Here is a 13,850-nt window from a genome sequence, read left to right as displayed (position 1 = left end):
ACAATTTGAAGTCTATTAAAATGTTTAGGTAAGACGTAGAATTTGCAGAGGGAGCCTAATCTTCTACTCTTTTACCAGGACCCATATAAGCTCCTAACTCACTTTCTGGTTTTGACAAATTTTATCAGCTTGCAGAAATGACATGAGCAAATACTTTAGTGGTGATTGAAATTCAGGTGTTCCTGTCATGTATGATTTTGCTCTGATCCCTAGGTAATGCATCTTAGCATAATGGTGGGTTTGTCTGTTTTTCCCTTTAGTTAAATTTCTGAGGATAATATAATAATTTTTCCATTAAAAAAGGAAATATTTTTAATATTAAAACTGAATCATGGATATCAGGTTGTATATATTTATGGCTGAATAAATATATCGTGACTTTCATTTGTGTTATTAAATCTTTACTGATTTTTATAACTAAACTATACCTAAATTATTTTTTAGTTTCTGAAATATATGTCTATTTCTGGTTTAGGCTAAATTTCTTTATATTAGCTAGTTGAAATGGTAACAGCAGCTGGTGAAGCCATAATATTTTATCCAATGATGCCTGTGTCACATTTCATGCCAATTATTATATTTTAAGAGATTCAGTTATATGAAATTTTATCTACAACCAGCTTGTGCTCCCTGGCTTTTAAATTCAGTATCACTGAGCACAATTCTATGTTTTTGCATCACACTACATGCCTTTCAATGGTTAAAATATTTCTAAAAAGGGTGGGAAAAAATCCCTCAACAGAATGAAAAATATTTCAGATACAGCTTTTGGATGATGTCCAGATTCTACATTAAAAATGCTTTCCAACACCAGACGAAGCCTGAATCATAACGACTCATTTAATGCCATGTGCTCTGTGAAAAGAAAATGAGATCAGTAGTTAAATGAAATGCCCACAGATCCTGGGCATGGTGCACAAGATCAATAAAGATGATAATACAGAGATGTGGGAGGACACTAAACTGGTCTGTTACTTAAGATTTATTTTGTCTTCCTGAATCTTTCAGAGTGCTCTATGGAAACAAGATCACAGAGATTCCCCAGGGCCTTTTTGATGATCTTGTGTCTCTGCAGCTGCTGTGAGTATGATCCCTTCTTCTTCTTTATTTTACAGACTAGCTAGATTTACTGTTTTTTCAGCTTCTGACATTAATATGATCACCTTTTCCACTGAAAACTCACTGGATGTGCTAATCTGTTGTTTCTGTGTCAGGCAAGAGGGAGGCAAGGGCTGCAAAGAAAAAAAAAAAAAAGAAGGTGCCAACAGTTTTATAGCACCATGCGTATAATGGATAATAGACACAGAGGATTTAAGTGTGGGGAGGAAATGAGGGACTCAGTGAAGTCCAGGAAAGGAAATTTGGTCACCGGCTGATGTGCGGGTGGGGATGCCATATTGTTTTTACACATTTAGCATTTGTGGTTGAATAGCTAGATCCTTGAGGGCTACTGTGTTGCAAGTACCTGCACATGCAAGCAAAATGGCATTATGGATGATCTTATTGTTGCGAGCCATGCTCAGTTCCGTATTTTTATTATCCCAAATGTGGCTTAGTTGCAAGAGAAATGTTTTCAGAATATATTGTGTATTGAGTATTTTATGCCATGTGCGATTTAACATACAGTCATGATCAGGAGTAAGATACATATCATACCCTCTTCAGTATTTATTAATATAGCATAAAAAATTTCCTAAGCCAAATGTGAAATTGCAAATTTCACTCACTCTTGTCTCCATAATCACATTGAGAACCAGAAACTCCTTCAAAGAGAAGGAAATCAGCTACTGTTTCAGCCAGTCAGTAGAGGGAGCGGACATGAAGTGAGTTTAATGTGTATTCCTAACGTTCTGATTACCATCATGGATGATGCACTCAGAAAGTAAAGGTGATATATGACAAATTAATCAGTTCTGGTTTATATCACACACAACCCTCTACCCCAAACAATAAATTATTTAAAATATGAAATAAAACATAGCTTTTAGACATGTTATTTTAAGCTTTTCTGACTGTCTTGACATAACCAGAATATCCAAAAGTTCATTATTACCATTGAATGTGTCACTCTACGATTGCAGTCTTTATAAAAACAAGCATAGATTCAGATTAGAAATCCATGAGCAAAGCCAAAGAACTAAACTATGAAAGAGTTTAAATTGCTCTATATGTTAAGTGAAGGACTACTCAGATGTGTAATTTATCCCTAAGATCTTAATTGCAAACATGGACCACCCTATTCTAGAGAAGGACAAGCAAGAGCACATGTGGTTTGGTTATGACAATTCTTGAGCTGCGATGGTGGGAAGTTGTTCATCTCCTCCTGCACACAGCTGATTATATTGTCTTCACCTTTTGTACATACCTCTCTCCTGTACCATACCTCACAAGTTTGTTAGTATTTCCATGTCTTCATGGCCAGCCTGTGCAGTATGAGAAGACTGTGTATTTAGGGGGGACATAGTTTGCCATGTGTGAGAACAATAAGCATGAAAGTGCTTAGAAGCTGGGACTCAGTACATGTTGATATAACTGGCATGTTAGTCATTGTCACACTCAGGTTGTGTTCAGTACAATGAAGACGCTGCAAGCAAAAGGAGAGCTAAAACGCAACTTGTTACTTTGACTTCTGAGAAAGAAACTATATTAAAAATATCTGAGCTTTATCATAGTCCTTCCTCCCCAAATGTTTTATGGTTACAAGTCCAAAGTGATACGCAGTTGCTCTAACCCAGGATACTTTACAGATAGGATCTTTCCCAGTAGGAAAAAAAAATAAAAAAACACTCAACACATGGCTCACAGTGTCCTATAAAAATGTGTGTCTAGAACTTTTGCATAAAGCATTAAGCAGGTTTCAATACCTTTATACTGTAGTCCTTGTGTGCACGTAGTGTGGGCTTTCAGCGAATTACATATTTAAGCCTGGATACAGTAATTTTCCAGTCTGAATTAGCTCAAGCGATGCCTTTTTGTTAAGGGCACAAAACCTATACACCAGAGAACCATTAAAAGGTGTTTTACTTCAACCATTTAAACATTCTTAAGCTGAGAAGATGTAAGTAGTTTGCCCTGTTATGGGATTCCCAGAGTATTGTGACTGTGGACCTTTCAGGGTCTTCTTGAATGTAAAGTAGCTTTTGGCAAGGAGAACATTGAATGATCATGCTTTAAATGCAAACAAACATCTGCACACTTTTCTGATCGTGGCTTTGAAGCAGCTATTATGGGATTGCTTGCAGTATTTTAATGGATACCAAAAAAATAAATGGCATTCGTTGGTTTTAGGCCTGCTGTTGAATAGTTGGAAGAGTGCCCTATGATTAGATCTAATATAGTGTTCAGTGGGCTCTAGATTGGATTTCTTCCTATTAGTCTGGAGACACACTGATAAGAACGCTCTGATTAAGGTATTCTGGTAGCCAGTGTAATTTCCTAAGCTTGAGCTGGAGCATTTTTGAAAATACACTGGCATTATGGTAAAGCAGGACACAGTCAGGAAAAAAGGAGTCACTGTGGGTCCTGTATAAAATTGTTGAGATTGTATTTAGAAGGAAAAAATAATCACTGTGAAATTGCAGAGCAGATAATATTGTTATTTACTGTTTTGGATAAAACTCAACAGAGTTTATCAGAAATGTCATTATCCTTCTGTTTAAATATACTGTCACTATATAGGGCCAATTTATTCCACTTCTATTTTGGCAGAATTGTTTTGTATAAGTGCCTTACATCTGCAGACAGTACCACTGATGTCAGAAACACTGTAGCTGGGTAAAGTAATGCTCAGGTCAGGCATGACAGCATCTTAAACTGCCCCATTTGACTTTGGTCTATAGGAAATTAAGAATTCAGAACAAGTTTTAGACCACCTGGCTAGCATTAGAATTCTGTATTTCTGTCATATAAGACAGAGGTGGTTAAGCCAATACTATATTATATTTGGCAAGAAAATAATAAGGCATGGTTAGATAATAAGGGTTTTTTGTTGGGGTGGGGTGTGGTGTTGGTTTTATTTGGGTCTTTTTTAACCCTATTGGTTTAATTTAAAATGTTGCTTCTGAAGTCTTCATTATAATTAGCTATCTTAAGTAGTCAACATTCCCCACATAAATAATCACAATTGGATTTCTGTTAAATTGCTGATTTCACAAGTCTTATGTCTTCCTAAATATGCAACTGTAACCAACACAGCAGCAAACATTATGACAGAAGTCCAACTACACATCTGTTCCGTGGAACAGAAGCTTTTCTTGGTCTGTGTTACTTTCCTTATCCTGTTTGAAGTTGCCAGGAGGGACAATGCTAGAAAGCTACTGTAGCTACTGTACCCTATCCTCATACATTCTTCTTTTCAGCAGTCTGGATCAAGTGTCTCTGAGAATTTTAGGTCAATTTGGATTTTAGAAACCTATAGTGTTTTCCAGAATGGGATAACTGGAGTCAGATCTTTTTTTTTTTTTTTTTTTTTTTTTTTTACAGTAAACTGAAACTTTCATTTCATTGGGACAACAATCCATCCAAGCTGTGAAATAGTGTTTGATTAATTATGGTTGTTTGTGCATCTTGCATTTGAATATCAAAAGAATAGAAAGGGTTTCAGTTCAAGGTGAAAGTTTTCAAGTAATCATTCGCTGTGGCCAGTTTGAACTGCTGTCCAGGAGGCCCTAGACTAACCTTGGTCTGCCAGTCACTGCATGGGGAGTGCAACATAACACTGCGCAGTCCCTGTGACAGATAAACCTGATGGTTGCTCTGCTTGCTCCCAAATGAGCAAATGTGCAGAGCCAGTCTGCAGTGAAACAGTGAGTCAAGTGGCTCAAGACAGTGAGCTGTGGATAATGGGCACCAAGTTTGTTAACCAGTATCTTTCATATCTAAGTAATACGCTTTACTCTCTGCAACCTTATTAAAACAAACATTCTGGGAGCCTTTTTATTACAGTTATACACTGTGTGCTTTACAGTGCTCTATTTCCTGGAACAAGAAGGTATCATAAAATCTCTACTGTTTAAAAAGATTGTATAGCAAAATAATACAGGGGGATGAAATATCATTTTTCAAATTTCTGGCAAGTATCAGTTTTCAATAAATCCTTTTCCTTGAGGAAATTTACTTTGCATAGTTACTAATCATACAAGTGCTTATGTGTGTTGATCCTAAATCTTATGGTTGAGATCCCTATGGCTTGCTGGGCAAGAAAGAATCCCTATAGTGGACTCTGTTTTGATGTTGCTAGAAGTAGATATACTCCTAGGGTACATATATATTGAAATCAGAGGTTTGTTGTAGTCCTCTTTCATAAAATGAAACCAAAAGCTTACAGTCTTTTCCTCCTTCTAATGTCTGATCATTAGGGAAAATTCAACACTGTAGTTGGAAAAGACCAATAATCATATTGGTGCCTGGAGTCTGACATATTGACAAATAAAGTAACATCAGAAGTGGTGAAAAATTAGACTTCCAGATCCAATCATCTAACTTAGCTTAAAATTGGAACTAGATCTAATATTTGCAACTTCAACTGACCTTTATTTAAAATAGACTTGTATGAAGTGACAAGTCCTGTGTGTACTTTCAGAAACTGCTATTACCAGTCTTCCCAAAATTCAACCAGTCAAATTTTACTTTGAGCGGTTCTCCTTTTTAACCTGCTTTTTATGCTGTTTGTCCTTGGATGAATAGTTGAGATACTTGGTACTCCCATAGCTCTTCTGGTGAGGTTGTTGGAAAACATCTCCATGGCAAATTTGCCAAGTTTGAGGTGCTTGTGTTGATTTGTAATTGTAAATTGAATCCCACTACCTAAGAGCTTAAAATACTACCTACCAATTATTTATTGTATACTTTTGGAGCTTGTTAGAAGCTCAAAGAAAATCCAGTGAAGCACAAACTCACAGAAAGTATTTAAAAAAAAGAAATACAAAATTACTCTAAAGAATGTACATCAATTCCAATATTTGTATTGTATACATTACACTGTTATATACATAAGTATCATTAAACAGTGATGCAAACAGTATATAAATGCCAGAATAAAGAAATTAGTTTTCCATTTCCAAGTCCTTTATAGCACAGTAGTCTCTCCTCCTCCCTATAGCCATCTTCTGGGCTTTAAGTGATGTACAAAATCTTCTTGTTCTATGGAGTTGTTCATTTTCTTCATGGAGAAGAGACAAGAGGCATTAAAAAAAGAGACCTTCTGACTAGATATAAGAGGAAATATTTTCATGATGACAAGTCAAGCAGTGGAGCAGGCTGCCCAGAAAGTTGTGCATTCTCTGTCCTTGAAGATTTTAAAGACCAGACTGGATAAAACTCTAAGCAACCTGGTCTGACCTTATAGCTCACCCCGTTTGAGGCAGTCTAACAGGACAAGAAACCTCTCAAGCTTCCTGCCATTCTGAATTATCCTGTGATCTGATGAAATAATTATTTCTCAGATAAAGCAAATACCTGCATTAAGTATCTAAAATTGGTCATGCTTTGAGGCGGGTTCAGACCAGATGACATCTGGAGGTCCTGTCCAACCTATGTCATTTCTGGGTTCTGTGATTCTCAATTCTTAGCAAAATGACATATGAACTTTTCCCTTGTTTACTCAAAGTATTTCTGGCTACAGCAGAGATACTATGCAACTCTTCTAGTCCAGGACAGAATTCTCTCTGCACAGACCTGTTTAATAGCTTTAGAATTGTTTTCAAGCCATTTGCCTCGAGCTTTTTTCCTTCAGATTTCTGCATTTAGGCTGCTATTGTGATAATATTACTAAACTCAATAACTGCTGTTAAAGTGAGGGAGCAGCATCTGCCAGACACAGAAATACAATTACAGTCAAGCATCAATGAAAGACTGCAACAGCATCTGCCTTTCCTGTGTCACTTCTGTAGCCTGTCTGCATGCAGCTTCCCAAAACAACCTCTAGTTTGTACGTCAGTGTGCAATTCACTAGCTCTTCTGACGCCATTGCTCCAAGCTGGACTTACCTGACAGAAACTCTGCTAGTTATTATTACACAAGAAACTAGCTTTCTGATAGCACAGGAAGTTCAGAAAATAGTTTATTCTGTTGTGCATATGAATTATCATGTAGTTATCTAAAATCAGCTGTGACCTTATCTGCAGGCCTAAGTTAGACAATATTGCATTCTGAATAACAGAATTCCAGATGCTATGACAACACGTGCTTATAATTCTCCAGGTAGTAACACGAGTACCACAGGATTGTTTTATGGATGGTGTTCAACTGGAGTTGCAGTCTTTGGGATCAGAAACGAAAGGAGGCCTTAAAAATCCCTCCAAAACAGGACTGTCAGACTGTGCTCTGTGCTTCCTTCTTCACTTACTATCAGGTCGTGACTTTTTCATTTTAATTTACATTGAATAAATTTGTCATCACCATCATCCAGTTTCCTGAACATGGGGAAATACTTGAAGCTGGTTCAAACAAGCACGATGATGATTTCACACTGGTTATTATCAGTTGAAGCACGGACAGACTCTTCAGTGGTCAGTCATCACATTAGAAAATGTAAATTTTAGTAGACACCTAAATAATTTGACACAGTGAGAGTCAGATTGCTCCCCTACACTCCAGGCCATTTTAAAACATTCCAGAATCTCATATAATTATTTTGCCAATAACTAAGCAGGGGCACACACAATTCTGTCATTAGACTTTGCTTGTCATTGACTGCTGGGAGGGCAGTGTACTTGACTAGATACTTCCATATTGGCACTTCAGCTGTTCTTCCGTGATAAGCTGTGTTAAAACAAAGGTGATGCTTGATTCCCTATAAATTTCAAGAGAAAATGCTGAAAAAAACATGCCAAAAAGTTTTTTGACTTTTTACGACAGGTATTGTATATCCTAAGGAACGCCTTCTGCCAAGAGTCCTTTCTTTGCTGCCCTATAGTGCCTTTGAATGTAGTTGAAGCCTTTGGCTATTGATATTCTATAAAAGTCATGTATATTCAATTTGTATTCTGCTGTTACCCATGCAAAACTGTTACCCAGTTCTCCTCTTCCATACAAGTCTCCTATGCATTTTGCATCTGCCTTTTTCTGGTGAGTTCTCATTTTCCCCAGTGGAGTCTGGCATGTGGGATGTGCCAGCCGGTTCATGGGATGCCAAACATTTTCATTCTCATCATGTTGTTGTCGCTGTCAAAACACAAAGCTAGTGAAAAAGAAAGAGAAGTTTTCCAGTGGCTCTGTGTGGCTTTTCTCCCTGACACTTTACTTTTGGCTTATTAATGCACCTAGGATGATTTCTGGTCCATCCTGTAGCTGCAGAAACCAACCTGCAGTCTCCAGCATGTGTTAAGGTTGCTAGGCTGCTGTTTCATTCTCTGAGTTACGTAGTTATTTGTTGATAGTTCGACTACTTGATTTCACTGAGCTAAAAATACGAACATTGCTAAGGATAAAAGCCATATAAACATCCCCATTTGCTCTTAAAAAAACAATTTTTTACAATCATTTTGGGTTTGCAGTTCAAAATGTTATTTAAATGTTAATCACTTGAAACTGTGGTTGGGCATATAATTCAATTATGGGACCATCTTAATTATGCAGATGGTGCTTATGAGCATCTGATACAATTACAGTGCCAATTCAGTACACATTTGTTCAAAGGGCTTACTGAAACACATTATTTCAATGTGTGTGGACAAATTCACTTTTTCAGGAAATGGGTTCATGGAATTGTAATACTGCTCTGCTCTGTTCATTGCTTTCAATGGCGGGTAAACCACAAGGTCTTTAACCATTCTGCTGTGTTCTGTGGTGGTCCTAGGCTTGCAAGAGTTTTCTTCATGTTTTTAACATATCCAGAGGGATGAAAATGGAGACTTGAGGTAATAATCCATCATCCCTCTGGGTAGCCAGCGGTTTTATTTCTACTTGAATTTTTAACCTCCTTCTGAACGTTGCACCACATCTGGAGGTCATGCATAAATCTCATCCAATCAAGCTGATAACAAAATAGGAAAATTAGTGGAATTTACTTTCACCATAAATCGGTGCAAAATAAATACAATGTAATTCTTGCTAAAATAAGACTCAACTTTTAATATTGTCCTCCTTTTGGTGTGAGTCCAATAAAATAAACCCTTATATGTTTTACAGCATGGTTCAGTGTTTAAGGAAGATCAGTGTTTCTGCTTCCTAGAATATGTTTTTTTCATCTGCCTTTGTGTTAGTTTAAAAAAAACAAAAAAAATCTTATAAGCACTCCATGTGAGGCCAGCCTTGTATACCTAATTAATAATTACATGCCATTAGGGGGGCTGTGATAGTGAAGAAAGATTAAGCAAAGAATTGGAATTCATACAGGGGAATATTCAGGAGGGGATATTTTAAAATGACTGAGAGTTTTGAAAGGAATATAAACCTTAATGATTCTGGCCAAAATTCATCCTCTAACTCATAGTAAGTAGGAGGAAAAATTTTTTAGGGATGATTTTTTCTGCTTTCTCACAGTTTTTCACTTCCACTCCACCTCCTTTCTCACTGACTTTGATCAGAAATAGGTCATTAATCTTTCTCATGATCCACTGAGTATGGCCACATCTGTATTACCATTGAGCACATTATCTGTCCTCTTTAGATTTAAGTACTGCACGTATATTGCATAGGTGTTATACAGAATAGGTGTTGTCACTTCAGAAAAGCTGTGTAGTACCTGAATTCCCACTTCTAAACAGTCTGCACAAGCACTTTCCTGTTCCAAATTACTTGCTCTGATAGTTAAAGGAGAGAGTGTGCCTCTATTTGTTGCTGTGTATAGGATCAGTTTCTCTCATTTTTGGTGTTTCGCTCTTACAGAAATGTCACAGATTATATCACCATGAATCTAATCATTGAAAATTCATGCCAGAAAAACTTGTCACATTGTAAATTCTAATTTCCAGCATTGGGTTTATTCATGTTTTGTTGAAACTAATCAGAGAATGGATTCAAATCCTGTGTATTCAGTGCAGTTCTAGGTCAGAATTGCTCTGAGGGTTTTTTAAGTGGGATCAATGATGGCTAGACTTCAAGCCCACTCTTCACACAGGAGCTAATAGAATCTGCAGAGTGCAGCTCTGCTGTGTGTGCACTTCTTAAGCATCACAAAAAGACATGCTGGTTGTCCACACAAACAAATACAACTGTAGTTCAGTTGTAAATTCTCTTATTACTGAGACTATTTTCATTTTTGCTTTATGCTTTGTTACAAGTACTGCTTGCAACATAAAATATTACTATAATATTAGTTAAAAATTAACATCTAGCAAAGTAAATCAAAGTACATACTTGCTTTCAGTTTTCTTCCTGTGTAAGTTAGGTACCAAGCCTCTGTGATGGAAGGACCAATCTAAGCTAATGTGTGTTACCTAAAAACAATGTGGGACCCCAGTGCAGAAGGACGGAGGGCAGAAACCAAAGGATTTGTAATGGCTAAATGCATGTCTTGGGATATTGTTCAAAACTCAGTAGCTGGTTCTGCCTTCTAATAACTTGTTAACCTGTTCTTTATGGAAGAGATAATGTACAAGCTTGAAAGAGAAATGCATAATGCACAAGAACCAGGAGAGAATGAAGATTGTTTTGGCTTAGACATACAGATGGCTGTAAGAAGCAAATAGTAAGAAATGACATTGATGTTTACTTTCGGACAAAATCTCAGAAGTTGAATGCATCAGAGGAACTGTTCCTGCAGCCTAATATGAAAATTACCCTGTTACTTCTGGTGGAGTCAACAGGGGTGTGGATTAGGTGCCACATAATTATCAGTCACAGAAATACAGATTCCAGAGGGGTCATACTAGTGCTGCTTATGATTTCATAACATTTTTTTAGCTATTAGTTCATGCAAAAATGTCACCTCATTTTTCCATCGTTGCCTTCTATGGGACTTTCTCTTATCTAATGTCAAACTTCATTTTCCACAATGTATAAAGAAGAAAATTCAGGTAAATTGATATTGACTTTTCTGTAGGCTAGAAAGGTGTGTTCTGCTCTGGCACCCTGTCATTCCAAAGCACTGCATTCCTGTCCTCCTTGAGAAAAGGGCTCTACTCAAGTATGCATCCATCTTTTATGTATCACTGTAGCCATTTACAGCAGTAATGAGACTCTGCCAAAATGACAGTAGGACCAGAGAGGTGTAATGAGTGTGCAATGTTCCAAATGTTTCAGCAATGCAAAGGCAGGGTGCTATGCAGAGGAAACACCTTCTGAAGTTATTTGTTGGAGCAAAAGAAAAGCATCATGTGCAGCTGAGAAGCATGCATTTCTTCCCTGATAGGTTGCTCTGTTGTCCATAGTTATGTATGTGCAGTTTGTTGAAAATGGAAGTTCCTTGAGCTGTTAGACGTGTATTTAAGATGGTATATTTGCTTGCTGAGGAATGGACAATGTCTTTTCCTTTTTACCTATAAACACATTTGTTTTCTTATTTAATATTAGTGTGGTGCCTCATAGAGAGCCACAATGTTGCAATATTAAGACCTTCAAACTCATGGACAAAGTAGCAAGGATTTTGAGACCAAGAGAACTGAGTTAACATCATATGCTGTTAGCAATGTACCATTTTTCTCAGGCTGATAGTAGTCAAAAGATGTGGATTTGGGCTTTTGTAAGAGCAATAGGTCATTTCCTGCCTATTTTCCTTCTAAGTGTAAAATACCACATATGCAAACGGTAATGACAATTTAAGTGTATTGGTGTTTGATTGTCTCAGAGATCCAGCTTGTTGTTGGGATTGTATATACTTGTTATATGTGGCAGAACTCTGGCTGGATAATCTAAGAGAACTTGCACAAGTACTCTCCAAGATTTTCTGGCTGAACTGATTAGTTCTGCCAACTGGCTGCTGTGTAGATGTGCAAAACATATATCTAAAAAAAAAAAAAAAAAAAGATGCAAATTGCCTTTGTGCTGCTTTTCCACAACTGCACTGGAATCTCGTGTAACTGGAATGGAGTAGGTTCATAGAATTGTAGGACAGTGGAGGTTGGAAGGGACCCCAGGGGATCATTAGCCAATGAGACTGGACAACCCTTCCTCAAAGCAGAGCCACCTTATTAGGTCAAAGCAGGATCCTCATGGCTTTATTCAGTAGCATCCTGAAAACCTCCAACAATGGAGAGACTGCACAACTCCTCTGAGCAACCCAGTTCACTGCTTGACTATCTTCAGGTATGATGTGAGCTTGGCTTTCCAGAAGTTTTAGTCCAGACCTTCCACTTCTCTCTTCTTGTCTCTGAGGAGAACCATGTTTTCTTTCCTTCCATGATCAAATTAACCCTGCACTCCTTATCAAAACATGTCAAACTTCCAGAATTTCAGTTAGACTTAAGACAGCTGCTGGTAGAGAAAATTGGAAAAAAAAGGTTCTTCTCATTGTGGACTATGTTTATGAGTGTGTGCATGGAATAGCAAGGTGGGGAGTATTTGCCATTTCCATGTATATTAAGCTGAAGACTTCTTTCAATGTTTGTGTAGAATTTTGAACAAAGGGGGGGGGCATAAAAAACCCCAATCTTTTAACTATTTTAAGATAGGTAGCACTGTTATATGTCTGTATACTCCCCAGCTATGAGTGTACAAACATTCACTGTGGGTTTTTTCACCTTTTTAATGTAACAGGTAAATGAAGACCTTTAAACCTGGGTTGGCTTTGGTGACTAGGTTAATATTTTTTTGGATTTAAACCCAAAGTTCAGTCTTATCTTTATTTGATTGTTGCAAGATTAATGAATTATAAACCTTTCCTCTGTTTTCAGGCTTCTCAATGCCAATAAGATCAACTGCCTGAGGGTAAACACGTTCCAAGGTCTGCATAATCTCAAACTGCTATCTCTTTATGACAACAAGCTGCAGACCATCAGCAAGGGGCTCTTTGCACCTCTCCGATCGATCCAGACTCTGTGAGTATGCGGTTGTATCATAAACGACAGTGCTCTTGTTCTCCACTAAAGGTGTTGCCTGTCTTTGCAAAGGCTTTGCATCTGACATTAAGACAATTTGGAAGAGACCCCAAGGTAGTAGCCACTCCATTTCTTACAGAAATAAAAGGAGGAAGAAAAAGAAGTATTGCATAAATTCAGCACAGCCAATGATCAGTACAGCCTGCCCATAGTGACATAAATGTCATAAGTGTATTAAGCTCCCAGAGCTGTTTGTTGGGAAGATAATACGTAAATTTGACTCTGTACAATATATGAAGAGCAGATTCTATTAAAACCATTGCCTAATAGTTTTCAATGAGCTAGTAAGTTGGTATCTCTCCTTACTGGGTCTTAGTCCTGCTGCACCTTTTGTGACTTCTGAAACTGTGTTTCAGCTGACATTCCACTTAAGGGCAATGATACATTGTATTGTTTGATCCCTTAAGAAAATCCAGTAAACATTTTCTGAGAGTCTTTGTATTGGAGGTATTAGAAGACAGGTCAGAAGCAAAATTGGAAGCAAAAGTATAGAAATGACTCAATATTTTACAGAAGGAGGTTTCATGCTAAAGCTGTGAGTAATAAGGTAAACAGTACTCTTTCAGAGCTGGAGTTCGCAGTCTGGTACAAATGAAAAACAAGGAAGAGCCCCCCCTCACCCAATATTGTTTGTGTGTGTTTATATATATTTGTGTGTGCTTATATAGATATAAGGCTCTGTGTGTTTATGTAATATGCAAGTATATCCATTTCCAGTATTAAAATATATATGTGTATGTGTATATATATGTACTGGAATATATATGCACATTATATATGTATATACATACACATACTATAGTACTGGAAATATATATATACACATGCACATATATATTTTAATACTGGAAATGTATTGGCCAAATTAGTTTT

At 37.2% G+C, this 13,850-nt stretch overlaps 1 protein-coding gene across 2 annotated transcripts in view; it reads left to right on the top strand.

The window, feature by feature from the left end:
* SLIT3 (slit guidance ligand 3) overlaps window positions 1-13,850 on the top strand; it is a 537,089-nt gene that overhangs the window by 378,396 nt on the left and 144,843 nt on the right. For both annotated transcript variants that reach the window (XM_075056287.1, XM_075056286.1), the window contains exons 13-14: window positions 1,009-1,080; window positions 12,774-12,917. In XM_075056287.1, coding sequence (XP_074912388.1) covers window positions 1,009-1,080; window positions 12,774-12,917 — 216 coding nt within the window. The remainder of the gene's footprint in view (window positions 1-1,008; window positions 1,081-12,773; window positions 12,918-13,850) is intronic.

The sequence above is a fragment of the Buteo buteo genome, chromosome 24 (assembly GCF_964188355.1).
Source record: "Buteo buteo chromosome 24, bButBut1.hap1.1, whole genome shotgun sequence".
In the NCBI taxonomy this organism is placed as follows: Eukaryota; Metazoa; Chordata; class Aves; order Accipitriformes; family Accipitridae; genus Buteo; species Buteo buteo.
The sequence above is the reverse complement of the archived record's forward strand: the minus strand, read 5'-3'. Positions and strand labels throughout refer to the sequence as shown.